General features: G+C 45.9%; 5 protein-coding genes and 2 long non-coding RNA genes across 25 annotated transcripts; 5 read left to right on the top strand and 2 right to left on the bottom strand.

The window, feature by feature from the left end:
* The first annotated feature begins 975 nt into the window (after nucleotides 1-975).
* LOC125508318 (protein FAR-RED IMPAIRED RESPONSE 1-like) lies at nucleotides 976-5,532 on the top strand. The gene is made up of 7 exons (XM_048672997.1): nucleotides 976-1,234; nucleotides 1,318-1,588; nucleotides 2,327-2,591; nucleotides 2,720-3,410; nucleotides 3,511-3,968; nucleotides 4,073-4,369; nucleotides 4,650-5,532. The coding sequence occupies exons 4-7, from the start codon at nucleotides 3,254-3,256 to the stop codon at nucleotides 5,262-5,264; spliced, it is 1,527 nt and encodes a 508-aa protein (XP_048528954.1). The 5' UTR covers nucleotides 976-1,234; nucleotides 1,318-1,588; nucleotides 2,327-2,591; nucleotides 2,720-3,253; the 3' UTR covers nucleotides 5,265-5,532.
* Nucleotides 5,533-5,577: 45 nt separating this feature from the next.
* On the bottom strand, nucleotides 5,578-6,484 carry LOC125508319. Its single transcript, XM_048672998.1, has 2 exons — nucleotides 6,173-6,484; nucleotides 5,578-6,087 (listed from the first exon to the last, which is right to left on the bottom strand). Exons 1-2 carry the CDS (start codon nucleotides 6,383-6,385, stop codon nucleotides 5,872-5,874), a joined length of 429 nt encoding a protein of 142 aa, XP_048528955.1. The 5' UTR covers nucleotides 6,386-6,484; the 3' UTR covers nucleotides 5,578-5,871.
* Nucleotides 6,485-11,656: 5,172 nt separating this feature from the next.
* LOC125508314 (NDR1/HIN1-like protein 1) lies at nucleotides 11,657-26,577 on the bottom strand. Of its 19 annotated transcripts, none has more exons than XM_048672989.1 (14): nucleotides 24,795-26,577; nucleotides 24,584-24,714; nucleotides 22,152-22,311; nucleotides 21,828-22,025; nucleotides 21,624-21,708; nucleotides 14,937-15,025; nucleotides 14,742-14,849; nucleotides 14,566-14,663; nucleotides 14,419-14,460; nucleotides 14,248-14,325; nucleotides 14,066-14,148; nucleotides 13,864-13,997; nucleotides 13,699-13,750; nucleotides 13,364-13,592 (listed from the first exon to the last, which is right to left on the bottom strand). In XM_048672989.1, exon 1 carries the CDS (start codon nucleotides 26,433-26,435, stop codon nucleotides 25,809-25,811), a length of 627 nt encoding a protein of 208 aa, XP_048528946.1. In that variant the 5' UTR covers nucleotides 26,436-26,577; the 3' UTR covers nucleotides 13,364-13,592; nucleotides 13,699-13,750; nucleotides 13,864-13,997; nucleotides 14,066-14,148; nucleotides 14,248-14,325; nucleotides 14,419-14,460; nucleotides 14,566-14,663; nucleotides 14,742-14,849; nucleotides 14,937-15,025; nucleotides 21,624-21,708; nucleotides 21,828-22,025; nucleotides 22,152-22,311; nucleotides 24,584-24,714; nucleotides 24,795-25,808. The 19 variants fall into 19 exon arrangements, with proteins under 19 accessions (XP_048528932.1, XP_048528933.1, XP_048528939.1 ...); XM_048672988.1 differs by having other exon boundaries at nucleotides 13,699-13,746; XM_048672986.1 differs by having other exon boundaries at nucleotides 13,864-13,991.
* LOC125508317 lies at nucleotides 15,903-16,664 on the top strand. The gene is made up of 2 exons (XR_007283360.1): nucleotides 15,903-16,043; nucleotides 16,138-16,664. It is a non-coding gene; the product is annotated as an uncharacterized LOC125508317 (long non-coding RNA).
* LOC125508606 lies at nucleotides 20,322-22,008 on the top strand. The gene is made up of 6 exons (XM_048673367.1): nucleotides 20,322-20,734; nucleotides 20,820-20,978; nucleotides 21,079-21,198; nucleotides 21,301-21,541; nucleotides 21,643-21,881; nucleotides 21,982-22,008. Exons 1-6 carry the CDS (start codon nucleotides 20,477-20,479, stop codon nucleotides 22,006-22,008), a joined length of 1,044 nt encoding a protein of 347 aa, XP_048529324.1. The 5' UTR covers nucleotides 20,322-20,476.
* Nucleotides 22,039-22,576, top strand: LOC125508316. Its single transcript, XR_007283359.1, has 3 exons — nucleotides 22,039-22,188; nucleotides 22,273-22,344; nucleotides 22,431-22,576. It is a non-coding gene; the product is annotated as an uncharacterized LOC125508316 (long non-coding RNA).
* Nucleotides 22,583-24,577, top strand: LOC125508315. Its single transcript, XM_048672996.1, has 6 exons — nucleotides 22,583-22,758; nucleotides 22,868-23,063; nucleotides 23,151-23,243; nucleotides 23,340-23,602; nucleotides 23,699-23,774; nucleotides 23,864-24,577. Exons 2-6 carry the CDS (start codon nucleotides 22,965-22,967, stop codon nucleotides 23,987-23,989), a joined length of 657 nt encoding a protein of 218 aa, XP_048528953.1. The 5' UTR covers nucleotides 22,583-22,758; nucleotides 22,868-22,964; the 3' UTR covers nucleotides 23,990-24,577.
* Nucleotides 26,578-27,921: the final 1,344 nt, after the last annotated feature.

Genomic DNA, 27,921 nt, shown 5'->3' with positions numbered 1-27,921 from the left:
CTCGTCGGTGAAAAGCCGCAGGAGAGGCGTCAGATCCTGCGCCCGCTGGCTCGACACGTCGGGAAAATTCATATCCCGACGAGGCCTCAGGAGGCGCCACGCCGCCGCGTCGTGCGCCCGGGCCGCCTCCTCTGCGGTGTCGAAGGTGCCGAGGATGAGACGTTTCTCGCGAAACCAGATCTCGGCGGAGAAGGCGCCGGAGCGGCGCTCGCGGACTCCGCGAAAGTCCGAAGCGCGCAGGCGACGGATCGACATGGTGGCGCAGAGGCGGCGAGAGTGGGCGGCTGACAGAGTGTGTAGGGAGCGCCTTCTTTATAGCGAGCGCCGGCCGCGGCGCGCGCGAACCTTTCCCGCGCGCTGGAGCGCCAAAATCTGGGCGACTGCACGATGTTAAACGCGTGCGGTCATGAAAATGGGTCGGCCCATTGGGCGCACTACCGACCCAAAACTAAAAGAGGGCGAACGGCGGGCGGGCGACCGACCCAAACGGACAAAAAACGGACAAAAACGCCGTCCGTTTGGGTCGGCCCGTTGGAGTTGCTCTTAGTTTACCTATTTCTCTGTTTTGCCAGCCGTTTGTGACTTCCTTTATTTGGCTAGTTTGTATTCTAGCTTTTCTGGCTCTGAGTGAGCTCTTTTTATTGTCGTTAGGAGACTTTTAGACTTTTAGACCTGTCTAGAATATTTTTATTTGATTAATAAGAGGGCCGTATGCATCGTTCTGATGCAGAGATCGGAGCATTCTCCCTTTTTGAAAAAAGAAAAGAAATCAACCAAACGTGAACCCTCTACACAAAGCCCACCCGACACTGCAATGACGTACAATAACACCAAATATGGCTATTCCTAATTAGTTAGACGCACAACTCGAATCGACGCCGTCCGCTTGTCTTGTGGATCAGCGCAGCAGGCCCCACACGGACCCACCAGGTTTTGCCTATTTCCAATTTTCTCAGCGCATACGGAGAGAATACACGTCCTATCGTATCTGCCATCCTACCTACACTCGATGTGTAGCCTGTACTCGCCTACAACCCCGTCCACTACCCCGTGACCAGGCACCCTCCCCCCGACCATACCCATCCACAATTCAAAATTCGAACCGAAGCAGGTAGACGCAGCTGAATCGAGCGGACGAACCACGCCCTACCCATCCACGCGCCTGGATCCCTAGGTCGCTTCAAGATTCACCGATGAATCTCGGTGCCGAGTCATTCACGGATCTCCTCTTCAGGTATCTCCTCCTCTTGTGGATCTTATTTTTTGTTCTTGCGTTTTCTCGGGCAAAATCCTCATCTTGCGAGTTGCCTGCGGCAGATTTTGTTCCCAGCCGGCTGCAACAGATGGCGTCCCAGATCTTGGATTGCTAGAGGAGGAGGAGGAGGGAGGAGGGCGAAGAGCGCGTCCATCCTAATTTCAAGAACCATTCTCCTTCTTCAAGCCACGATGGAGAGAAATATGGTGCCACAGATTCAGGAACTCCTGAAGATCAGGAGGCTATGCCAGATTTCCCCAACGTCCCAGATATTGACGACGCAAAAGAGACCCAGCCTGAATCGCATCCCATTCCAGTTCCGTGGACTCAAAGGTACTAGCATGCTGAATATTAAGTTTCTAGTTTTTAGTTTTGGCATTGATGAATGTTAAATTTAGCTGAAGAGGAGAAGTAGGCAAGTTTGTCTAAAGTCAGGACTGAATACCATAATATTCGATGTAGCGTGTTCAGTTGTTTGCTGTCAGAACTGTTTACTAGCATGCTGAATATTAAGTTTCTAGTTTTTAGTTTTGGCATTGATGAATGTTAAATTTAGCTGAAGAGGAGAAGTAGGCAAGTTTGTCAAATGTCAGGACTGAATACCTTAAGATTCGATGTAGCGTCTTCAGTTGTTTGCTGTCAGAACTGTTTTTAGTTGTAGCACGTTTAGTGGGATGACAGTAACAGTACACTTGCCCAAATTTCTCATCCATGTGACAAAGAATCACGAATCTGGGCATGTGGTCACAGTAAATTATATTGACAGTTTTCTGCTCTCCTTTTTTTAAGAAATTGGGGTGGGCACGGGCATGTACAGCAGGACATTTTTTAAGAGGGACGAAACTTATCATAATACACGGTTAAATATTTCAGAATGCTTGGATTCAACAACTGATACTTGTCATGTACACAAGAGGCCGACATCTCCGAGTTGTCTGAATTCATCATTGTGTTTTCCACAATGCAAATCAGACACTTATGATCCAAGTCATTAGAATGTGCATATTCTGATCGTACTTGCGCTATTTTGTTTCCATTTTCTTCTGCGGCTTACATCTCCGATTTACTTAGGGTCCGACTTGGCAAGATTCCTGACAGCCGTGCCACATTATCGGGAAGGAAAAGTGCTTTGGAAAAGGCCATGAGAAATTACGCTGATAAGAAGTCAGAGTTCGTCGTCAAGCCAGAGATCGGCCAGGAATTTGATTCTTTGGCCGAAGCTTACGACTTCTACAACCTATACTCGTGGGAGATTGGTTTTGGCATCAAGTATGGTCAATGCAGAAGAAACGTCGAAAAGTGCAAGACGGTCCAGGACATAGTTTGCGGATGCGCAGTGAGTTATATCATCCATTGTGCACACATTTGCAATTGCATTCAGTATGATGTGTACAGTTTTTTGATTTTTTGGCTGAAAAGTCCATATTTAGGACTCACTGCTTTTGTTTACCACCATTTTATCAGGGGAAACCACGCAGGAAAAATTCACATTCAGTATGCTGCCAATGTCCTGCGCTTATGAGGTTGCATCGCACGTCAGACCATGGTTGGTTCATCCATGATGTGAAACATGAGCATAATCACAGCATGGCACAAACATGTGGAGAGAAGTTGCACTGGCCATCTCACAGGCACATTGATGCCCATGCCAAAGACATTGCCATGCACCTTAGGAACAACAATATATCATTAAGCAAGACTTTCGGTGTGATTGGAAGCTTTTTTGGAGATATGGAAAACTTGCCCTTTAACAAGAGATCTCTGCGTTATCTCTGCAAGAGAATGAATCAGCAGCAGGGCGATGATGACATCAGAAAGACGATACAACTCTTCTCTGAATTGAAAGAGAAGGATCCAAACTTCGTCGACAGTGTGCTTGTGGATGAAGGCAGCAAGATCAGGGCATTGATGTGGACAGACGGTAAGAGCTGACACCAGTACAAATTCTTTGGAGATGCAATAACATTCGACACAACATATCGTACGAACCAGTACGACATGCCGTTTGGTCTTTTTGTTGGTGTCAACAATCACTTTCAGAGCATCATCCTTGGAGGAGTGTTGCTTCGCGATGAAACAACTGAGACTTTTGAGTGGGTGTTCAAGGAATTTGCATCTTTGACGGGAGGGAAGGCTCCAAAAACAATACTCACGGGTAATTTAAAATCACCAACAAATTGTAACATTAATTCCTTGAATTACTATTTCTTTTTGCATACCCCTCACCGTGAATGTCATTTCTTCATTTAACGCAGACCAAGCCCGTGCAATGGAGAGGGCTATATGTTCCCAGTGGCCTGATACAACTCACAGATGGTGCAAATGGCATGTATTGCAAAAAGCAAGGGAACATCTAGGTTCTGTTTATTCAAAAAACAGTGATTTCAGAGACGAGTTTCACAAACTTCTCGAGTATATGGTCACAGTAGACGAGTTTGAAACCGCATGGGCCGGCTTGATTGAGAAATATCAACTTGCAGAACACCCATGGCTCACTCAAATATATGAAGTTAGAGCAAAATGGGCAAAGCCATATTTTGCAGGAGTGTTCTGCGCAAGGATGACGAGCACACAGCGTTCTGAGAGTGCAAACCATATGCTCAAGAATTACGTGCAGCCGGCATCGTCCATGAACAATTTTGTGAGGCAGTATCAAAAATTATTGTTTGATCGACAATCAGAGGAAGATTTTCAAGCGAAGAAGACTCGTGTGGTAAGCCATAGACAAATCATCATACATAGCATGGTTATTTGGTTCACGAAACTGCATGGGTTCATATATGTTATAGTTAACTCATTGGCAACTGATGGTTTCAGGGTGGCGTTGCCTTCAACCCGGGAGTGCCTCTAGAATACCATGCAAGCAAGGTCTACACTGCGGCTATGTATGAGCTGTTCCAACACGCAATTTACTTGTCAGGGTCATTTGTGTTACAAGAGGCCTGGCAGACAGAACAAGGCATGGTCTACGTCGTTGACCACATCTATGCAGAGAGGAGGCAATCATGGTCCAGGACACAATATCATGTTCTGTTTCATCAGGGGTCCGGAGGATATTTATGTGAGTGTGGTCTTTACTCACATATGGGCATGCTGTGCTGTCATGCTATTCGGGTATGTCACAATACTCATGCTATCTTCATCTGACGGAGCTTACTTGCGATAGTTCCTGAATCCTAAAATCTCAGTTTTTTACAATACACTCTCTATCAGTTACTGAGTTTTTTTTGTCTGCTCCAAGTTTGCAATATCCTTTTTAAGCAAAAATGGTACACCTAGATTCAGACATGTGATCCTCATAGAATGAATGTAACTGAGACATTTTTACATAAATTATTATAGAATCCATATATGGAGATTTATTCTGACCAAGCATTTTCTTTGTCTTCGACAGGTGCTGCTACATCTCGGAGTTAGGGAGATCCCAGAAGTACACATCATGAAGAGATGGACGAAGAACGCCTGGGAGAACCTGCCAGAGCAACTGATGATATATAAAGCATGCAATTCTGCACTGAAGGACGCAACTTATCGGCACTCTTCCTTGTACAGTAAGGCGCTCGAGATTGTCCAAATGGGGGATAAGAACACTGAAGCTTACGGAGCTGCAATGAAGCAGTTGCTGGACGCAATAAGTGTTCTAAATGATATCAACCAGGAGAGCGATGGGCGAGGGTTAAATGATCAAGCCACTGCTCAAGCACATGACCAAGATGTCCCTGTGACACCAGGAGCAAATGGTCTGTCAGGTTCAATGAATGTTGTATCACGCAAGAGGGATCGAGGCAGGCCAACAAACGCAAGAGCAAAGCCAGGTTATGAAAATGTCAGCAAGCCAAGAACAAAGTTTTGCTCAATCTGTAGAGGGAGGGGTCACAAAGCATCGGGATGCCCCTCATATGGAGGTGTAGCAAAGAAACAAAGGAAAGTTCCAAAGTGTACAAAGTGCGGCCTGAAAGGCCACAAGAGGAATAACTGCTCAGGAAGAATGTTCGGCGTCTTCCAGTGATTCGATTGCACTTGCAACTGGTTTACTTTTACTCTTGGCTTGTGCATTTTTGGTGTGCAAATGACCTCATTTGCTGTTAAGGAAGATGAAAAATGATGTTGTAGTGAACATTTAGGGTTTTTTTGCGGCCATGTAGTGATCTTTCAGTTTCAAGACATTAAAACTTGGCACTGCTTCAGATGATGTGCAAGTAAGAAGATAGCCATTGTACTGATGCGAGAAAGGACAAGTTCATCTGAAATTGAAACGGGGCTTGTCTTTTGTCTAAGAAACTTGTGTATGCTATCGTTAATTTTGTGATGCTCTGCCAATATGTTATGATACATGATTTCCTCCATGTGCCATACGTACCATGTTTAAAAGAAATTACATTCTTCAGTTTGACATCATGAAACAGCAGCGACAAGCACAATAGTAAATATATGGCACATCCAGAGCACAACAGCAGAAGCAGTGCATCTCTAAGTTCATCATACTAAGCAGCAAGCTTGCTAACTAAAAACACAAGCATCACTATCAGAACTACACTAAAAAGCATCCGCTTCTGATGACCATTGTTTTTCACATTCAGCAGGCATTCAGTTTGCCCCAACTTCTCTTCAAGAGCCTAATTTCGTTCCTTCATCTTGCGCAATGCATCCCGCAAAGCATTATTCTGGGTGCTTCGATCCTCAATCCCCATTTCCAGGTCTGCATTGACTCCTCTGAGCTGAGTGCTCTCCCTCCGGAGGTTGTTCACCGCGTTGCGCAGATCGACCAAAAGTTGGCAAAGAAAGGGCGTAGTAGGGTCATCAATCCATCGCCACCACCTGCAACCTCCGACCTGGACAAGAAAGTGTGCCAAATATATGAATGGGAGAAAGATCCAGCAAGAACGGAGAAGGAAATACTGGCAAATGAATGCATACCCGAGATCTCTGGCAGGTCAGATACCTACGACCAGGATTTGCGTTGCTCCAGGAGATCCATCTCGCCGCTTTCTTATGGCATGGGCAATCTTCAGATGGCTCGTACGCTAGCGGCTGCTCACGATAAGGAATCGGGGAAGGGTTGGGAGAATAGCCAGGAGGTCCACCATGGGAGGACGAGCGTGCTCCAGTTGACGAGGAAGAGGATGCCATCTGGGAGACCACAAGCTGCGAAGATGCCCACCACGGATAAGGTTAGGTTTGGTGAGGAGGAGGAGGGGATTTTGTGGCTGTGGCATCTCGTTCGGGAGGGGGTGAGGGGTGGGGAGGATATATGAATGTTGGCACTAGTTTTTGCCCTTGCGTTGGATGTGGGACAGCACACAGGCCATACGTATGATGATTTGCTCTTCTGCAAATGTTGTGCTAAACAAACTACAACAATCTGGCCAAAAGAGTAAACAAACTATATGACAGTGAAGGCCGGGTCATTTTTTTGGGCATTTTGGGATAACCTCACTATGGTTTGATTTAGAGAGAAGTGCATATTGGAAGGCTGAGATAATTATAAATTAATAACATAATTTCGTGTTTTATCAGGTGAACAGTAAATTCAAAATGATAAAAGAATGAAAAAAAATTCCGAACGCACGGATGATGTAGAATTTTGTGTGTGATGTCCGTGTCATTTTTCAGCTTGTTCGGACATCCGAATAGTTCGCAGCAAAAAAGACAAATGTGTGGTCAATGAAACAGTTAACCGTTCATGCACTGTTCACATCGGATTTGTTTTTTTGTAAAACTTTAGTTTTTTTAGTTAAATGTTCATCCGGTAAAAAAGTCAAAGTTATTTGTTGATTTCTTTTAAAAAAATCAGTTTACGGTTCACCCAGTCAGCGGGTCAAAAAACGATCAACTGGATCAAAACCGGTCAACGAGGAAATGCATGTATGATAACTTCGGGCCATTCATAGTACCGTACACCCGCATGACCGGCAGGGGCGGAGCAAGGTCTCAGGTAATCACTATAGTAATCAAAGGAGTTGGGCCACACGCACCGGGCCCAGGCCCTGAGGACCTGGGTCCTGTCTCCGCCCCTGTGACTGGTGCTCATGTCATGTCTGAATATAGGACTTTAATAGTTGATATCGATGAAATATAAGCATAGTCGGTGCTCGTTTACACACGCATGACCGGTGCTCGTTTTAATCGAAGTGAAGGACTTTATCAAACGATATCAATGCACATGTATGATAGCTTCGGGCCGGGTATAGTACTTTACACCCGCGTGACCGGTGCTCATGTCATTCTGAGTGAAGGACTTTAGCAGCCGATGTCGGTGTCACGAAAGCATAGTCGTGGCGGTAATGTGGCTAGTACTAATGAGATTTTAATGAAATGCATGCTTTAGTCGGTGTTGCGGCATATTTTGTTTCCCGCCCCGTTAATGTTACAAGGCCATAAAATAATACTTTAGTAACCGGTCACTCAGCGTGTGATTCAATAAATGCACGATACTTTTACTAAGCTCTCGGCAATAGTACTTTACCCACCGATGACTAGTGCTCATGTGATTCGAGGTGAAGAACTTTATCATGCGATCCAAGGAAACACACACATGCGCGATGTTCGTGTTATTCAAAACAAAAGACTTTAGCAAATGATATCAATGCACATGTATCTCGGTTTCTGCCGGCTATAGTACTTTACACGCCCACGCCCGGTGCTTGCTTTAACCAAAACGAAGGACTTTGGCAATTGATGGCAATGCACATATATTTTAACTCCGGCCCGGTTTTAGGCCCGAAAAATGTACTTTAGTAACCGATCACTGGTGCTCATGCAATTCGGGATGAAGGACTTTAGTGTGTGATTAAGGAAATGCACGATGACTAGTGCTCGTGTGATCCATTAATGTTACAAGGCTCCAATATATAGTTCATTACTCATAGATGAATAGCTCTCATGTGAATCGAGTTGAAGAAGTTGATATCAATGCGCGTGTATCATAACCTTGGCCCGGCTATAGTACTTTATACACACACGACTAGTGCTCGTTTCATTAAAAAGAAAGGACTTCAGTACTTGATACCGATGCACATGTATGTTAACTTCGCCCTCGACAATAGTACTTTACACACGCATGACCGGTGCTCGTTTTAATTGAAATGAAGGACTTCTTCAAATGATATCAATGCACATGTATGATAACTTCGGGCCGGTTATAGTACTTTACACCCGCGTGACCGGTGCTCATGTCATTCATTACGAAGGACTTTAGCAGTCGATGTCGGTCTCACCGAAGCATAGTCGTGGCGGTAATGTGGCTAGTACTAATGAGATTTTTAATGAAATGCATGCTTTAGTCGGTGTTGCGACATATTTTGTCCCCCCCCTCCCCCCCCGTTAATGTTACAAGGCCAGAAAATAATACTTTAGTAACCGGTCACTCAGCATGTATTTCAATAAATGCACGATACTTTTACTAAGCTCTCGACAATAGTACTTTACCCACCGATGACTAGTGCTCGTGTGATTCGAGGTGAAGAACTTTATCATGCGATCCAAGGAAACACACTGATGCGCGGTGTTCGTGTTATTCAAAATGGAAGACTTTAGCAAATGATATCAATGCACGTGTATGTCAGATTCGGGCGGCTATAGCACTTTACACGCCCATGATCGGTGCTTATTTTAACCAAAACGAAGGACTTTGGCAATTGATGGCAATGCACATATATTTTAACTCCGGCCCGGTTTTTGGCCTGAAAATAGTACTTTAGTAACCGGTCACTGGTGCTCATGCAATTCGGGATGAAGGACTTTAGTGTGTGATCAAGGAAATGCACGATGACTAGTGCTCGTGTGATCTATTAATGTTACAAGGCTCCAATATATAGTTCATTACTCATAGATGAATAGCTCTCATGTGAATCGAGTTGAAGAAGTTGATATCAATGCGCGTGTATCATAACCTCGGCCCGGCTATAGTACTTTACACACACATGATCAGTGCTCGTTTCATTAAAAAGGAAGGACTTTAGTGCTTGATACCGATGCACATGTATGTTAACTTCGCCCTCGACAATAGTACTTTACACACGCATGACCGGTGCTCGTTTAAATTGAAATGAAGGACTTTATCAAATGATATCAATGCACATGTATGATAACTTCGGGCCGGTTATAGTACTTTACCTCCGCGCGACCGGTGCTCATGTCATTCTGAGTGAAGGACTTTAGTAGCCGATGTCGGTGTCACCGAAGCATAGTCGTGGCGGTAATGTGGCTAGTACTAATGAGATTTTAATGAAATGCATGCTTTAGTCGGTGTTGCGGCATATTTTGTTTCCCGCCCCGTTAATGCTATAAGGCCATAAAATAATACTTTAGTAACCGGTCACTCAGCGTGTGATACAATAAATGCACGATACTTTTACTAAGCTCTCAGCAATAGTACTTTACCCACCGATGACTAGTACTCATGTGATTCGAGGTGAAAAACTTTATCATGCGATCCAAGGAAACACACACATGCGCGGTGTTCGTGTTATTCAAAACGAAAGACTTTAGCAAATGATATCAATGCACATGTATCTCAGTTTCGGCGGGCTATAGTCTCTACACGCCCATGACCGATGCTTGTTTTAACCAAAACGAAGGACTTTGGCAATTGATGGCAATGCACATATATTTTAACTCCGGGCCGGTTTTAGGCCCGAAAATAGTACTTTAGTAACCGGTCACTGGTGCTCATGCAATTCGGGATGAAAGACTTTAGTGTGTGATCAAGGAAATGCACGATGACTAGTGCTCGTGTGATCCGTTAATGTTACAAGGCTCCAATATATAGTTCATTACTCATAGATGAATAGCTCTCATGTGAATCGATTTGAAGAAGTTGATATCAATGCGCGTGTATCATAACCTCGGCCCGGCTATAGTACTATACACACACACACGACCAGTGCTCGTTTCATTAAAAAGGAAGGACTTCAGTACTTGATACCGATGCACATGTATGTTAACTTCGCCCTCGACAATAGTACTTTACACACGCATGATCGGTGCTCGTTCTAATTGAAATGAAGGACTTTATCAAACGGTATCAATGCACATGTATGATAACTTCAGGCCGGTTATAGTACTTTACACCCGCGTGACCGGTGTTCATGTCATTCTGAGTGAAGGACTTTAGCAGTCGATGTCGGTGTCACCGAAGCATAGTCGTGGCGGTAATGTGGCTAGTACTAATGATATTTTAATGAAATGCATGCTTTAGTCGGTGTTGCGGCATATTTTGTCCCCCCCCCCCCTTAATGTTACAACGCCAGAAAATAATACTTTAGTAACCGGTCACTCAGCGTGTGATTCAATAAATGCACGATACTTTTACTAAGCTCTCGGCAATAGTACTTTACCCACCGATGACTAGAGCTTGTGTGATTCGAGGTGAAGAACTTTATCATGTGATTCAAGGAAACACACTCATGCGCGGTGTTCGTGTTATTCAAAATGAAAGACTTTAGCAAATGATATCGATGCAAATGTATATCAAATTTGGCCGGCTATAGTACTTTACACGCCCATGACCGGTGCTTGTTTTGACCAAAACGAAGGACTTTGGCAATTGATGGCAATGCACATATATTTTAACTCCGGCCCGGTTTTAGGCCTGAAAATAGTACTTTAGTAACCGGTCACTGGTGCTCATGCAATTCGGGATTAAGGACTTTAGTGTGTGATCAAGGAAATGCACGATGACTAGTGCTCGTGTGATCTGTTAATGTTTTCGGGCCTAAAATATATAGTTCATTACTCATAGATGAATAGCTCTCATGTGAATCGAGTTGAAGAAGTTGATATCAATGCGCGTGTATCATAACCTCGGCCCGGCTATAGTACTTTACACACACACACGATCAGTGCTCGTTTCATTAAAAAGGAAGGACTTTAGTGCTTGATACCGATGCACATGTATATTAACTTCGCCCTCGACAATAGTACTTTACACACGCATGATCGGTGCTCGTTCTAATTGAAATGAAGGACTTTATCAAACGGTATCAATGCACATGTATGATAACTTCGGGCCGGTTATAGTACTTTACACCCGCGTGACCGGTGCTCATGTCATTCTGAGTGAAGGACTTTAGCAGTCGATGTCGGTGTCACCGAAGCATAGTCGTGGCGGTAATGTGGCTAGTACTAATGAGATTTTAATGAGGCATATTTTGTCGTCCCCCCCCCTCCCCCCGTTAATGTTACAACGCCAGAAAATAATACTTTAGTAACCAGTCACTCAGCGTGTGATTCAATAAATGCACGATACTTTTACTAGGCTCCAATATTTAGTTCATTACTCATAGCTGGGGCAACTATTACTCATGTTGTTCGAGAAGGATGACTTTAGATAGCAGGAAGCCATTACGATCCACATTGACGAAATATAAAACAACCTAAATTATATATGAGGCGAAGTGATAAACCGATACATAGATTATGGTTCCTCAATTGTTCATCTGTTACAAACAGGGGGGAAATGCAAAATCATAGTCTCATGGACACACCGAGTCCATTACAAATGCAATACAATAGCATCATGGACACAAGGATCCCATTACATACACAACATAATGGTTGGACCATGATAGTTGCTGAACAAACAGTGGCGGAGTCTTCAGTCACGGAAAGTCGGTGGCCAACGCTCTGTCAAGGGGAATGCTTGCCTCATGTTTCCATCCTCGGGCAACCAGTGAACCTCATTAACAGTGCCGTTAACAGTGTCCACGACAAACATGCCATGGTCGAATGCGAAGGTTAGCAGAACAACTGATGAGTTCTTGCTGGCTGATCTGATCTGAACGGAGTAGAAATCACCAGGGCCAACCTCCCCGTACTCCATGCTAAACGTAGACTGCCATATGATAGGTCCACCCCTGCTAGAAAATGCCTTTACTAAATCTAATCTTGAGCAACAGCTCCACTGCAAGCGGTCGTGTACTAGTTGAAGCAGCGAGCAAGCCATGGGAACAGTTAACAAGAGACAAGATGCCAGACTCGTTTAGGGAAACACTGTAGTCGAAAAAACAGGACCTGGCTGATATTGGTAGATGGATAACAGTGAATGTAGAGCTAGGAATGTCGAAACAGACTATCATGCCCACGACATACATCATGTATAATGAGCTCCCGGCTAAAACGGAGTAAGGATCTAAGTGAAAGATGCAAGGAGAACGATATTCAAAAGGAGCCGACACAAATCTTGACCAAACCCCACCTCTGAAAACACATACATGTACGTGGAAATCAGATTTGGACCTAAATTTAATACCATCGTAAGTTTTCAGAAAAGGGCCGGCTGCGTCCTTGACAAAGAAAGAGAACCCGGTCTGACCGGCTGCTGGCAGAATGCCAAATTGGCCGTAAAAGTTTGGGGTGTGCTGGCCATGCATGCGAGGGACTCGAGGGATACGAGACGCAACAAAGTAGTATACTGGTGGAAACGAGCTAGGGAACAAGGTGTAGTAGCCATCGACGACAGTCTCGCCCGTTTCAGAGGAAACGAAGGGAGGGTTGATAATACTTACTAGCAGCTCACCAGATTCAGATGCTAGTATGCGTTTCCGTGATAGGGAATAATCATCTATACGGGAACGAACCAGAGCTCTAGTCGACTCACCTTGAAAAGCTAATGCATCCACGACACGAAAATGGAGACTATAACCACGCTCGAACTCTGCCAAGAATCCGAGCACTGCCGGGCGATTGCGACGAGAATAGGCCTGAAGGAAAGACTGAGATCTAGATACAGACATCCATTGGGGATTAACAGCTGAGCTGCGTATAAGTGAACGGGTGCATGATAGCCTAGTAAGGATTTCTACCAGAAGGTTGTCATTGTCAAGAACCGATGTGGGAATGATGCTGGACATGAACAAGCGAGGGTGGGAGTTGGTAGCTGGATGGAGAGGAAACAGGAGGGAACAGAAGGTGAATGGAGAGGAAACAAGAGTGAACAGGAGTTGGTAGTGTGGCTGTGTGTTGCAAATGGGGGAGCGAGCAATGAGTAGGGAATAGTAGCACTATCTGTAGAACCAGAGTAATCAAGGAGTGGGATTACATCTTTACACAAACATGTGGAGCAATGAAGTGCAAAAATAATCCTTCCCAATGGGGTACAAATAGCCCTAGCAAGATAATAGTACTTAGTTGATAATTATTATTACAAAATAATATGGGCTTAATTAGACTGAAACCAGCAGATCTGCAAGGGGGGCGTTGGGGCTGGTGACAAAATGAAGTATCACCCATAGCATTACGACGATACAATGAACGCCTTCAGTTTGAAGACTTCAAATGGCGTTCATCGATAGTAGTGTACATCTCACCGAGTCGGATTTGCTCTGTTATTACTTTCCTGAAATTGAAATAACAAGCATCACCGCACGAGTCACTTTTAGCAGGCAAGTATTAAGCAATGACATTTGGCATGTTTTAAAAAGACATTTGGAATTTTTCATTACATGATATCGTCTTGACTTGCGCCAAGTGCGCTGCGAAGCAGCTTTAGACTTACTCCATGATCCATGTCATTGCATACAGAACTTTATATTGTTAATGTGCAGAACTTTACTGCAGTATGGGGTAATAACGGATGGGGAGGGGGGGAGGGGGGTCGGCGTGCTCACCGGTATGCTGGGTCGCGCAAAATGGAAAATATCTTGTCCTCAAGGCTGCAATCTTCTGGTATCTGGCTCGGAGCAATCTGATACCTTGGCATGACGGTTGATGCTGACGGGGTGGCAACGGAATTTTCCTGAAGCTTAATATACACAGTTTTTTAGTTAGAGACGATGGAATAATAAGCAAGATGATTTTAGCACCTCAAACCTTTAGTCTGCTCTGCTTAGAAATATCGATATGGGCCTTGATGCAGTAGATAAAGTGATGGGTTATATCATTGAAGTTCGGTCCTGGCATATAGAAATTGAAGACAATATGCAATCAAGCACACTGATAATGAAAAACTCATGCATTTTGGAAACTTGGAGACTAACAACTTGATCATTCACCTGACCATGTAGGCTTTGATTTGGAAAAATTGCTCCAAACTGGTAGCCCTCCCAACAACACGTACATACATGCCTTCGCTGTTTGTACGAAGAAAATGAGTGAAAAGGTATGGTGTGAAATAACTGCAATGGATTAACCGAAGGTGTTAATAATGGAAAATATATGCTAACTTGAACGACCAAGCATCCTTGGAGTCTTGACGGCCATCAAACCTGGTGTCAACGAGGATGGTCAAATCATGTCTTTAATATTTGCACTCTACAAACTGGTTACCCCACTATGAGTCTGTAAGCAACGTGGCTTGATTAATATCTTACCAGAAGTATACATTAACGGACCCAGTGCCATCATATAGGTCAAACGTGCAGTGATCCATGCTAAGTGATTTGTTTCTGACCATGCCTATCAGATCCACCTGAATTTAATTCAGAAATAGTTCAGAAGATTACATGATATAATATATGACGCTAAATATGTGTGCGTGTGATTCTACCGATGACACTGGCATGCCGTCGATGATCAATGGATAGCGTTCAGTGTCCTCGAAGAAAGAATCAAGCAGCATCTTAATAGTTAGGGGCCTTAGAGACGATGGAGTGGTCTGTGGAGTTGGGGAGCAGAGATTATATAAGATATTAAGCATTCTACTTTGAACACCACCACAAGATTAGTTGCGACATGGGCTTACATTGATGGACGATGTACCAGATGGGTTGGGGCGCGGATCCATAATTGCTTGGCCGGTGAACAGCTCAGGGGTAGAGTTGGCTCGATTTGCTGACATAGATGAAGCTATGAGGGTGGAGGGGCACGCCACCTTATACTAATGCCCATGCGCAGCGTACTAGTACCCGCGCGGCGCGGTCCAGTACGGCCAAGGCATGGCGATGTGCACATCAGTCAAGAGTCACAGAGCTGAGACGCATGGTGCGGCCAGAAGGGTGGCCAAGGGAGGCATCTACCGGGGGAGGAGGCACCTATCCATCTCTCATGTATGGATGGAATCCAATGTTAACACAATGGGAGCAGGCACGTGGCTACTATAGGCTACTGTAGGCCACATGTGGCTACCAGGGAGCCAAGTGGGCATGGGGTCTTAACAGATTTTAAAGAACTTTCTTGTTGCAAGCCGCAGAACTTAATAAAATTTAAAGAACTTTCTTGTCAGCGGCCACAGAACTTAACACTGTTTTTTAGATCCTTCACTACGAGACTTGTGTGTTATTGACTCATCATCGGCCACACTGATTGTGAATGATTCAATTAACTTGTTATAATTGACGCTGATGGTTTGCTAGCTTCCCCTGCGATGCAAAGCACACCCGTGAGCCCCATCCAAAGTGAGAGATTCAGGCCAGAGGCACAAGCAGGAATCACTCCCTCCCGGAGTGCCAGTACAGCACGCGCATAAAGTTGGGATTGGACATGCACTGCTGGCGAAGTGGCATGAACAGTGCAATGCAGCCTGATAGAAAAATGACTACACAGTTGGTTCCTGCGCGTGTTAGGAGCAGGAGTAATGGAAAAATTAATGTACGGGTACACAAGGTTCTCTACAAAAAGGGGTGTGAGCTCCGTGGGAAAGACAACACTTGGCAACGAACTCGCAGCAATTCTATAGAGAACCTGCTTCCACCCATAATCCATTCTCCTAGTGCACGGGAAGCAGTGGGATGGCCAACGTGCAGACCTTCCACAGGTTGCACTGTGCGTGTGGCAGGCAATGCGCAAGGCGCAGTGGATCCTCAGTGGCTAGGCGCGACAAAAGTTCTATCTGAACTGTGTCAATTACAATGTGAGCTTTTGGTAAATACAGTCTCCATCTGTGCACATATCGACCCTTTTTCTCTAACACTATTTCCTCTGTCCCTTGTATCGTGTGTGTGCAGGTAGAAGGTGCCAGGTTTTGCGAAGTGTACCTCTGGGAGGATGACCTCGACAGGTACACGAACCAGCGTTACCAAGCTGCTATTGATCTTGCCAACTACCACAAGACTCGTCACGAGAGGTGCGAGGAGAAGCTGGACGAGGTTTATGAAGAGCTCGAGGAGGCAAATGCTGAGATAAGGAAGCTCAAGAGGATGAACAAGGCACTCCAGATGGCTTTAGCGGCTACTGCACCAGTCAGCTGCAATCATAGCGATCACGTCTGCATGGGTGGCTAAGTGAGACAGATGTCATTGACCTAGAGATTTGGTGGCCCATACACCATCTATTTGTATCTTACTGCTTTTTAAGTGTCCACTTGTTAGGAGCTTGGAAGTTTTGTTTCCTACTAAAGGCTCAGTGCCTGATGTAGTGTATCAAGCGGTGGTAGCAGTTGTCAGTCGGCAATTTATTTATTTTTTCGAAACGGAGGCAAAAGATTTGCCTCATCCATTAAATAAGAGGAGAATAGAGTTTAGAGTTTTTACAAGCGCCCTTGCAACACGGCATGGCAATTACTCTCGTACAACAAACCACCCTAGTTTCTTAGCACCTGCCGTAACCCATAATTTTGCCTCAAGCACGATATTTTGGAGCAGGATAGGCGGCGGCGCGCTCTTGTTACGAAACACCCGCGCGTTTCTCTCGTTCCAAATAGTCCAAGAGACGAGCATGGTGAGGGAGGCCATCGCTCGTCTATTGGGGTTTCGCATGTCGGTCCTTTTATCCCACCATTGCATGAGGGAATCCTCAAGGTGCCAATTGGAGGTGTCCATGTGCACAAGACCAAACTTGTCAATGACCGATCGCCAGAGCCTAATGGAGAAGCGGGCACTTGACGAAGAGGTGGATGCCCGATTCTTGCTCACATTTGCAAAGCGGGCAAAGCCCACAGTTGTCCCAACCACGCCGCACCAACCGTCGGCGGTCCAGTTCCGGTCTTGCAAGGTTAACGAGGCGAAGAATTTAACCTTAGGGGGGCCCCAAGCTCTCCAAACCATGTGGTGAATGGGCGAGTGTCAGGCCAAGGAATTGCGCCTTATATGCTGTGGACGCGAGTATATCCCATCTACAACATGTTTCTAAACAATGTCATCCTCAACCTGGTCATCAAGATGGAAGTCATGCAAGTGTCCCAAAGCGAGAAAAGTTCCCGGATGTGTGCGGCGGAGACAATAGTGGGCATGCTTGATGTGGGTCATCCAAGCGTTCCCTCGCAGGGCCTGGCGAAGCGTCGATCTCTTCCTTTTTGAGGCTTGAAAAATAAGAGGGGCAATATCCTTGGGCTTGCGGCCAAGAACCACGGGGAGTCCCAGACGGTGTTTTTGCACCATTGCCAACGATGATTGTGGTTGGAGGCATAGAAGAAATCCATATCTTCGTCGGTGCACGGGTTGCCCAAGCCCAACCCAAAAGCTTGGTAGGCTCCTTCCATTCGTACCATGGCCACCTTAGTCGCAAGGCCCGAGCAAACTTGTCGGTGTTGAGGATGCCCAGGCCTCCATAGATCGTAGGCCTGCAGACCATGTCCCAATTGACCTTACATTTTGCGCCGGTCGTCTTGTCCGACCCTGACCAGAGGAAGGCCCTCTCAATCTTGTTGATATTATGAAGTGTGCCCTGTGGCACGATGAGAGATGTGATGGAGAAGACCGCTTGAGAGGTGATGACCGATCTGACAAGGGTAGTGCGCCCAATAGTTGTGATGCTTTGTCCCTCCCAAGTTACTAATTTTCCGGCCGCCTTGTCTTCAAGATACTGGAAGTCGACCTTCCGAAGTTGTCGTACTGAGAGCGGGAGGCCCAAATATTTGATTGGGAAAGCGGCGCGGGTCGCCGGAATGCTACTCAGAATATGCTCCAGAGGAAGGTGGCTGCATCGAATGGGCACAACCGAGCTCTTGCGGAAGTTGGTGCAGAGTCCCGTCACCTCGCCGAAACCCCTTAGGATGACTGAGAGGTTATCAATGTCCTGCTTGATTGGGGCCATGAAGATGGCCGCGTCGTCCGCATAGAGGGAGGTTCTCATCATGACGCCGCGGCCGCGGATCCTATGGATGATGCCCTTGTGAGTTGCGATGTCGAGGATATGTTGAAGGGGGTCAATTGCAAGGACGAACAGTAGAGGTGAAATTGGGTCCCCTTGACGAAACCCGCGGCCGTGCTTGATCGGGGGGCCCGGAAGCCCATTGAGGAGAACGCGCGAAGAGGAAGATGAGAGTAGAGCGGCGATCCAATTCCGGAATTTGAAAGGGAACCCCTTGCGTTGTAATAAGTCGAGGATGTATTCCCATTTGACCGAGTCGAAAGCTTTTCTAATGTCAAGCTTGAAGAGGAGGGCTGAAGTCGGCAATTTATATATCACTGTACTATATCATTTCAGAATGGATTAGTAAGCATTATCCACGTGTTTGAAGAAAATCCTAATCTATCAGACCGGAGAGAGTTGAGGTGACATGAGACGCGTCAAGTAGATAGTTATCGTCCTTGCGTACTACATCCGAAAGTAACAAAAGTAACTTGCAAATCTTTACTATGCCAGCCTAAAACAACTGTTCTCTCTCCAGCAACCGTGGGCCAGCCCACCAGGCAGCAACGTGGTAAAAGCTGTGGGTGAGTGCTTGGGGCAAGGGCCAGGGTCTTTGTTTCGTCCCCCTCCACACCGACAGCCTCCTGGACAGAGAGCAAGAGCAGCTACTCATCTCTGTTCGAGCGCAGGTCCAAGAACTATAGCAAGTTGGGGATAAAGATTTGCAAAAGGTATGGCCAAGGCTCCTTGTTCTCCCCCTCGATCTTAAATGAATCCTTTGTGGAAGATTTATGGCCATTTTTTTTGTTTTCCACCTGCTATGCATGTTAGCCCCCGCTCATGAGAGAAGAAATTGGTCTGAGCTTGTTATAACGATTGGGTTTACACCCCAAGTTTGGGTGGAACCAGCTCGCTGTTCTTCGCAGTTCATCCTAGCTAGATTATTTGGAAATGCATGAATCTATGTTTACTGTTTCCCCACCTAATAGTGTTTCAGTTAGGGCAGCAGAGTCTGAACCTACCTTTTTACATTACTTTCTACCATCCAAACTAAGATATTCCGAGGTGTTTTAAGTGAGTTATTTCATGAAGGGGCGTTTAAATGTGCATGAATCTTCAATTTCCCACCTACCAGCTAGTCGTTCTTTGTAGTTCATCCTAGCTGGGTCTTTTTGAAATGCATGAATCTATGGAAGCTGATTCCCCATCTACTAGTGCATCAGTTAGGGCAGCAGAGTCTGAATCTATGTTTATCCGTTACTTTTCGCTACCCAAACTAAGGTGGTCCAAGGTGTTTCTGCGGGTTATTTCAATAAGGATCGTTTAGTTGTGCATGGATCTTCAATTCCCGACGCCTACACTCCTGATACGTAAACTAGCCAAATTTAACAGTCCATAGTACATGCTCGTACAACTAGCGCTAATTTGCTTCAGGCATGGCTGTTGGGGAATCATATTGGGGTTATACTTTCTAAAGTGTGGTAGAGTAAGGTGCTCATGCAATTCGAACTTAAACCAACAGTTTGAATATGAATTGAACCGCCACTTACCATTGTTGACCATCAAGGTTATAGAAACCACGGTAAATGAGTTGTTCATGAAACATGATTATGCATTTGTTATTACATTCAGATGTTTTGGCCAGAATTAAACTTTAGGGTATGTGGCATCATGCAATTACCTTCATTTTGTAGAGTTATGAATTAATTCTCATGCTTATATTTTCACTACAGGTCATGGCCTCAGACTCGTCAGGATCAATGTACCAGGAATCGGATGAAGATGACTTAGATGCATTTGATGTGTACCCAACTACTGAAGCAGGTCCAAAAGATGATGAATCCGAGTCTGACGGTTGCGGAAAGGGGAAAAAAGGGGGGAACATGTGCGATAAACTCCAGGGGCAGCGTGAAGAGGTTTAAGAAGCTGAATGATGGTTTGTCAGAGGAGAAAAAAAGGCTTGTCGAGGAGATGAAATTAGGTGGTTTAATGCATCTGCCGAAAATTACTAGGACCAATAGGCACCAGCAAATGTGGGTTCTCAGCAAGGTTGATGAAAAAGCTTCAGCAATAATTGTGGATGGTAGAAGGGACACTCCATTTGATGACAAAGACGTTGAGAGGGTTCTAGGTGTGCCTGGAGAGGGAGCAACTATAAACAAGAATCCAGCACCCCATGTATTATCTTCAGTTAGGCAAACACTAGGGATAAGCAGCAGTGAAACAAGGATTACAGTGATTGAGGAAATCGTGAAGAAAGAATATGGTAGGGCAATGACCAAGGCGGAATCTGATGCTTTCAAGGTTGCCTATGTTATATGTGCAGTTACATATGTTCTCGCGCCATCGTTGAAGCACAACTACTTCCTGACGGAATACTGGGGAGGTCTGCACACCCCTGATCTCATACACATGTACAACTGGGGTAAGTATGTCCGGGAGGAAGTGCTTCTATCAGCTGGGAGGGTCAAGTCAGAGCTCCTTGGGGGCAAAGTTAAATCAAACATTTCTGGTTGCACTTTCTTCATTCAGGTATGGGTAAACTAAGCTGGTTTGAGTCTTGTGCATATGAAGATGCATATGTGATGACTAATATTGTAGATAAATAACGCCACAGGTGTTCTATCTGGACAATCTTGATCTTGAGGACGAGAACCTACCACACGACGTCTTCCCAAGATGCAAGGTCTATGATCAGAAAAAGATTAACATGGTTATTGAAAAGGACACAAGCACAGGAAAAAACGCAGATATTGTTATATACGGACTACTTCTGGTACGGTCCTAAACGTTGACCCTACTCATTTTGGTTGTTTTTCAGATGTTATCTTTGCATTATGTTTGCAACTAACTTGCAGTGAATATTTGTTGTTCAGCCAAGGCCGGCGCACACAGTGTGCTATAGCAGGAACAGAGCTTCAATGTCCTTCATTAGCAAGATTGCTGATATCGGAGCCGGGTCAAGCAGATATCAAAGAGCACCGATGATCGAGGAGGTACTAAAGTTATCGCAATATACATATTGACATACGTGCTAGTGTGTTCAGAATGCTGAATGATGTATATTCAGTGCTGATTTCCGTTTTGTGTAATATCAGATTGTTACTATACTTGTGGAAAAAGTGGGCCAATATTCATCTAGATGCCGAGCAGCGTTGCAAGTGGCTTCTAAGAAAGGGGCAAAGATAAACAAAAAGCACGCGGATGGGTGGGATGGTGTTGTGAGGGAGACTGGAAATTTCATTGAAGAAGAGACCTCTAAGATTCTTGCAGATATTGATGAAATATCAGATACTGTAAGGCAGAACAACAAAAGGCCAAGGGAACAAGACTACCAAGGTAAACGAGTTATGCTATGAATATGACCAAGATTACATGGACCAGGACTTGATGAATCATATGTTGCGCTTGTGATTGATACCTTTGTATTGACGATACAGGTGATGATGTCTCACCTGAAGAGTCCGGAGAAGAGTCGCCATTTTCACCACGTTCGGCCATTTGTCCTGCGAATACAGATAATCGGAATGTAGATGCTGGTAATCCTAGCCATAGGTCAAATGACAATCAACGGGGTGGTTCCCCGAAAAGAGCAAGGGTCGAAGAGACAGAGGAGGATCCTGACCCGGCGATTAAGAATCTGGAAGAACTGGTCGCGGCAGCAGACCAAGACAATGAAGTAACCAATGACACTGTGGTGCATGAACAAATGCCAATTCAGGCCAAATCAGCAGATGGGAGGCAATGGGTTTATGGCCCTAATGCAGCGCTTAACACAGAGGTTCCCTCATATGACCTCGGAATAGACAATGTTGAGCCAGTCCTGTCATCGGGAAGGGAATTGTCAGTTGTGGCTAAAACTCAACAACCGTTCCACATTCAGCATCACATTGCCCAGGCCGGTCCAAGCAGATTCAAAATAGATTTCACAGGGTTTAGGAGCAAAGACCTGATGGATGATTTCAGCGGAGCGGTGACACCAGAAGGTAAATTGATTTTGTCCCATGGGATGTACGATACCTCGCCAGTCACCTTTCAAGATTCCTGTACCTAACATGCTCTGTCAATAGTTGCAGGTACGAGCTCCGTGCCATCAGCTAACACAACACCTGCATGAACAGATGGGAAAAATGAACTCCAAGGTGATAGAACATGCAATGAATAATACTAAAACATTGTGTGATGTTGTATTTGGATCATGCTGATGTTGGGAAAATGTGCATTGCAGGCTCAGGGCTTGACATAATATGCACTCCTGTGCACAGGGCGATAGAGCCGAATAAGGTGGCGGGAACAACACCTGTTAGCCTGAACAGGGAGATCGCGACACAAGAGTTGGACGTACGTGAGGAGATGGAGGAGGCAGCAATCAACCTGAACGTTCGACAGACACAAGATGGGCTCAGTACACAGCCACAACGAAAAAGAACAGTTAAGCCAGGCAAGGCTGCACGGTCCCCTTTCGTTCTAGGGTACGATCCTCCCGTAAGAGCACCAGCTAACGTTGAAAAGGTCTTCAAGATGTTTATGAAAGAGCCCGCAGCTGCAAGGAAAGAGTATGTACTATTTATGCGGCATCCAACAAGATTTCCATAGATTTCAATCTTTTTCTGGGGTGCTTGTCACGCGCGATTCTCACATTATCATGTGTTTTTACATTTGCAGCAATTGGGTTATAAGCACCCAGCCAAAATACATCGAGCTCACTGCCGAGTGAATCAGGACGAACCTTTCAGAAGGGGGTGCGATAGATAATGATTTGATGACAATAGCAGTTAGAAGATATCAGCAGATTGACTACGCTTTTGCATTGGATAAAGATGAAGGGTGCTGGCGACATTGGCTTGAGCCAGACTTTGTGGTGAGGACCGCACTTTATGCTTAAGTAATATGTTTTTTTGATATGCTCAAGCAACTCCGCCTAACGATTTGTTGTTTGTTTTGACAGAACCATGTGAGCAGAGGAGACGTGATTGTGAGGTATGTGCAGGACATGTTTATTGGGGAACATATCAAGTATGACGTGCACAGATGCACAGAGGTAATTCCTGAAAACAATATTGTGATATCATGCCTAGATTTTTCTATATACAGGACGGGTATTTTGATGCATATGCATGTTTGATGTCTTCTCTAGTTCTTACTCAACGTCAAGTTCAACTTCACATGGTCGACCTACATTTGGGATTTCCTGAAGAGGAGGATAATCGTTCTTAACCCAACAATTAACAACGGAGACGAATCTGACAAAGTCATCCAGAGTAGGCACAGAAAGGTTGCAGACAATCTTCATGAAGCATTGCAAAGGTGCATTCAAGCATTTTTTCAAGGTTGGGCTCCTGACATGACGAGATGGAATACAGTGTTCCTGAAAGGGATAAACGCTGGTCTATGCAGCGGGTAATGTTGACAACTCAAAACTAATCGCATTGATGTTGTGAGGGGGGGGGGGGGGTCTTAAGCGCATGTGTTCACATTTTATCCGACCTTTCGCAGGCCAGACAGCGGGGTATATGCACTGCACTATGGCCGAAATTGGATGGGAAGCAAATTCAAGAGAGACCTGAACCCGGTTCGTACGAAGCTGAGACAATTGTTTTATGATATATTGCTGAAACACTGTGATTATGAACTGATAGTTAATGTTTTGATCCTATACAGCAAAACGACGGGGTGCTCCATTCCAGGATGAACATACTGGTAGATGTGCTTGGACTGGAGGGGAACATTGGACACTTGCCTGAGAGATACAGGAAGTGCCTTGTTAGGAACAAGGAGGCTGCGTGATGATTATTGCTCTAGCAAACTATCTGCGCTTGTTTGGTCGAGAATCGAAGCTGCAGTTTGAACTTTTATATGTATGAGACGACCTAATCTGCAAGCTTTATGCTTTTGGGCAGTCAAGAAAACTGAATTTAGCGGACTGTAATATTTTGTTATTTCAAACTTGAACCATTTGGTGCAACCAGTTATGTCCTATATGTGTTTGAAAAAACTGTGCCCAAATTCACATTGTTGTGGATTTTATTCAGAACTCTGCATTTTAGACTGACGATAACAACATATTATAATGACTTTCCAACCCATCTATTACACGATTCTTCTCCTGCAGACCCAAATAAGGTTTCCACGGGTAGTGTGTGTATACTCCCCAATTTTTTTGAAGTGTTTTCGCTTAAACAAGTTAGTATATCAAGCTAAAAAAATTCGAGGCAGCGCTGCTGAACATATGTACTAGAATCACATATGGGAAGTACATCATCTTAAGTGGCTCACATACGAACTATAATGAGAATCACAAAGTGGTTTCCATGAAACTGAAGTAAAGGAATCAATCACAAAAAGAGCAGTAAGTGGTGGTGTATAAGTAATTCCCCTGACCTTCATCTAGAGCGGGGCGACAGAAAACTGAATGAGACCGACGGCCTGTCGGACGCTCGCCGTTGACGCCACCCCGGTGGCCGCGTCCTCCGCCCCCGATTTTTTAGCAGAGCTCGGCAAAGAATTGGGGACTATGAGATGAATATAAATCAGTAGCGAGATGGATATTTCAGATCGGGTACGGGTTTGACGAGTTCTGTTGATTTGTTACCTATATGCTTTGCCGGATCGACTTTGCCCCAATTCGATCTGCCACACCGCCGTCGGCAGTGCCTCTGAATCGTCATAGCAGTTCTTAGCGTCGGCGCCACGACGGAGGAGGAGCTGAGTGGCGGAGGAGATGGATAAAGGGGAGGAAAGCTGCGGAGGTGTGGGGGGAGGGGGGGACTGTGCGCTCTGCCCCCCTGAACTTTACTGTCTTTCTCAACAGAACTTTATGGCGAATCTACGGAAAAAGGCTTGGCTGGTACCGCGACGTAATTAACATCTGTGTTAAACATAGGGTCATTAATTATCGGGCATCCTCTAACCTCAAACGTAACGTGTATTGTGGATAAACGAGCACGGGTATAGCACGTCGCTGCGCACGTGAAGAGTCTAAAGAAAGTAGCCTAGCAGTACTAGTTGGCAGGAGAATCTATAGACAGCTGGCCCACAATACATCTCCATATACATACAACAAAACAATCACATGCTCAGGAATACGCTGCATGGCTGGGACAGCGGTGGGGTAGGTTGATTTGACTGCACCGGAGATGGACGGCAAAGATACGAGTTATGCGCGCAACTAGTTAGACAAAATCCACATCCTCAATAACACTCCAACGAAAGGGAATCTGAATGTGGACCCCATGGCTGAAAAATGGCGCAGCAAAGCGCGCGTATCCCACTAGTACTCCTACATCCCTATGCGCGAGACAGGAAAACAGTGAACGGCAAGACTTTTTTCTCTTAATTGTGCCACAAAAATGGTTTATTGACAATTAAATTTTGAAGTAGTAACAGAAGAGTAACCAGCTCATGAAGGCGGCATATAAGCATCGTGTTAACTTCCCAGTAAACGGTAAACCATGCACCCCTGCTTTACACTTATAACCCCACATGATAGAGTAATTATTACCACCGATCTGAGCTTGTGCGGTCACTATGGAGTATGGAGTGGACACAAGCCAAGAAGAAACTACCTCTCGCCGGCGACTAGACCGCCGGAGCTAGCTGTGATAAACTAGACCTCTACGTGGCAGCCAGTGGTTTTCTGGAACTTGAACCCGCTTGCTCCTGGTGCGCGGTTTCCACTGACGGTGTCGAGCAAGGCCTGGCAGGTGACGAAGAGGTGGTAGTGGCCAGAGATCCAGCTGCCGACCTTCCACCTGACGCGGCCGTCGATCTTGACATGGAGCACGAGGTGGCCAGCCTGGCAGTCCTGGGAGATGGCGCTGGCGAGGTACGGCGCGAAGGGCACGTTGGGCCCGTCGAGCACTGGTGACCATACGTCGACGTCGCCGTGGCCCTGGTAGACCGCCGGGAGCGAGGCGGCGACGGTGATCTGCTGGTCCTTGTAGGAGGCGTAGACGTCGAGGCGGTCGTAGTAGACACCGACGCGGTCGTTGGGGTTGCGGGAGGCTACGGTGACCTGGAGGGAGGTGGAGAGGAGGCCCGAGGAGTTGGAGAGGTCGAGCTGCCGGAGGGAGGCGTCCTGGAGGAAAAAGCCCGGGTGGGTGGGGCGGAGCACCAGGTAGACGATGAGGGCGATGACGGCGACGATGAAGGCCAGGCCCAGGAGCACTTTCAGGAGGCGCCGGCAGCCGTTCCGGAAGTGGTCGTGGTGGTGGTTGCCGCAGTCCTTGCCCATGGCTAGCTGTCTGCTTTGATCAGTTGGTTCGCGTTTGTGTCTCCGATGAGCTCTTATTCTCTGTAGTGAGAGGAGGATGGAAAGGTGTGGTGCTGGGGCAGAGTAAGCTGGGCTTACGGCCGGGTCACACCATTAATAGGCTCTCTCCTCTGAGTCCCACGGTCATGGTGGGGGCTGCTCAGCGACGTGCCTACTAATTGTCGTTAGACGACCATAACGTAAACCTGCTTCTTTTTTTAACTTTGCTTCTTGAACCTCTTTGGAGCTTAGCACAGTGTACGCAGGCAGGACGGATTAGAAAGCAGAGTTGGCACGTAGTGGGTTGATGGATGGGTTATAAAATGGTTGCGTTGGAGAAGAGAATAGAAGCGTGCAAAGGACAGAGAAGACGGTGCAGAATCTTTGGCACGTAACGGGGACTCGATTCGTTGGACTCGACCTGCCTGCCACCGCCAGATGTGTACTTGCGCAACTGCGCATGTGTTTGTCTGTCTGGTCTAGGCAAGTAGGAGTGGTAGAAGGTGCCAATCATGTCGCCGATTCCGACGTACCGGAACGGCGATTTCTTTACTGTCTTTATTTTCGGGTTTGATATGTGTCTTGATCGCAGCAGGTGGTCAATGAGTCCAAGCTGCTCTTGGTTGACTGGTCAAGGTGCCTGGTAATGGTGAGTAATAATAAACAGATAAAAGGGAGATAGGAGTACTCGAGTCGGGAGGATCTCCTAGGCAGAAACAAGAATCATAAACGTTCTCGCTAAATCAACAAAAACTGTGTAGGCTCTCTGGTTGAGATAATTAGGTGGACAGTGCTATCCTTAACCCATTAGGATTTAAATCCTGGTGCTCGCATTTATCCTGAATTTATTTCAGGAATTCCGGTGATACGTTTTCAGTGGGAGGAGACGTTCCCGTCGACTACGAGACGTCTACGGTGACTTCGTAAAATCTCAAGATGATATGCCGGCTCAGTCTCTCGGAGGTGCTCATAGAGGTAGGGTGCGCGTGTGTGCATTCATAGGGGTGAGTGTATACGCGTTTATATGAGCGCTTGCATCTGTACTGTGTTAAAAAAAAATATAGGCTAAAACAGGTTTCCACGCGCATTTGTTGACGTGCATGTGCGCCACATCCGCAGGGAGTAAAAACGTGCGGAACCAAGAAACTTCGTGCGCGCCGACCACCCAGGGCTACACGTACTCGGCGAGCGCATGTGGGGGCAACGCGGAGGTAATGCTAAACAAAGGCGCAATTTCTCGCGGCGAAGATCTTTAGGCAAAATGTCAGCACACAAAAACACATTCCTTGTTGTTCTTGCTACAAGGAATTGTTATTCACAGCAACTTGTAACGCCGACCACCCAAGGCTACACGTACTCGGCGAGCGCATGTAGGGGCAACACGGAGGTAATGCTAAACAAAGGCGCAATTTCTCGCGGCGAAGATCTTTAGGCAAAATGTCAGCACACAAAAACACATTCCTTGTTG

Source organism: Triticum urartu, chromosome 5, assembly GCF_003073215.2.
Source record: "Triticum urartu cultivar G1812 chromosome 5, Tu2.1, whole genome shotgun sequence".
Lineage (NCBI taxonomy): Eukaryota > Viridiplantae > Streptophyta > Magnoliopsida > Poales > Poaceae > Triticum > Triticum urartu.
Note: the sequence above shows the minus strand (reverse complement) of the source record. Positions and strands in the feature narration are given on the sequence as shown.

Bases quoted from the DNA above. Each gene is read 5' to 3' on its own strand.
- LOC125508606 (XM_048673367.1), top strand. From the start codon at position 20,477: ATGACCAAGGCGGAATCTGATGCTTTCAAGGTTGCCTATGTTATATGT. The intron at 21,199-21,300 runs GTACTAAAGTTA...GTGTAATATCAG, and splicing joins GAGCACCGATGATCGAGGAG to ATTGTTACTATACTTGTGGA. The intron at 21,542-21,642 runs GTAAACGAGTTA...TTGACGATACAG, and splicing joins AAGGGAACAAGACTACCAAG to GTGATGATGTCTCACCTGAA.
- LOC125508315 (XM_048672996.1), top strand. From the start codon at position 22,965: ATGACAATAGCAGTTAGAAGATATCAGCAGATTGACTACGCTTTTGCA. The intron at 23,064-23,150 runs GTGAGGACCGCA...TTGTTTTGACAG, and splicing joins GGCTTGAGCCAGACTTTGTG to AACCATGTGAGCAGAGGAGA. The intron at 23,775-23,863 runs GTTCGTACGAAG...GATCCTATACAG, and splicing joins TCAAGAGAGACCTGAACCCG to CAAAACGACGGGGTGCTCCA.
- LOC125508314 (XM_048672975.1), bottom strand. From the start codon at position 13,107: ATGTCCAGCATCATTCCCACATCGGTTCTTGACAATGACAACCTTCTG.
- LOC125508318 (XM_048672997.1), top strand. From the start codon at position 3,254: ATGCCGTTTGGTCTTTTTGTTGGTGTCAACAATCACTTTCAGAGCATC. The intron at 3,969-4,072 runs GTAAGCCATAGA...TGATGGTTTCAG, and splicing joins AAGCGAAGAAGACTCGTGTG to GGTGGCGTTGCCTTCAACCC. The intron at 4,370-4,649 runs GTATGTCACAAT...TGTCTTCGACAG, and splicing joins TGTGCTGTCATGCTATTCGG to GTGCTGCTACATCTCGGAGT.
- LOC125508319 (XM_048672998.1), bottom strand. From the start codon at position 6,385: ATGGCATCCTCTTCCTCGTCAACTGGAGCACGCTCGTCCTCCCATGGT. The intron at 6,088-6,172 runs GTATGCATTCAT...TTTCTTGTCCAG, and splicing joins TGACCTGCCAGAGATCTCGG to GTCGGAGGTTGCAGGTGGTG.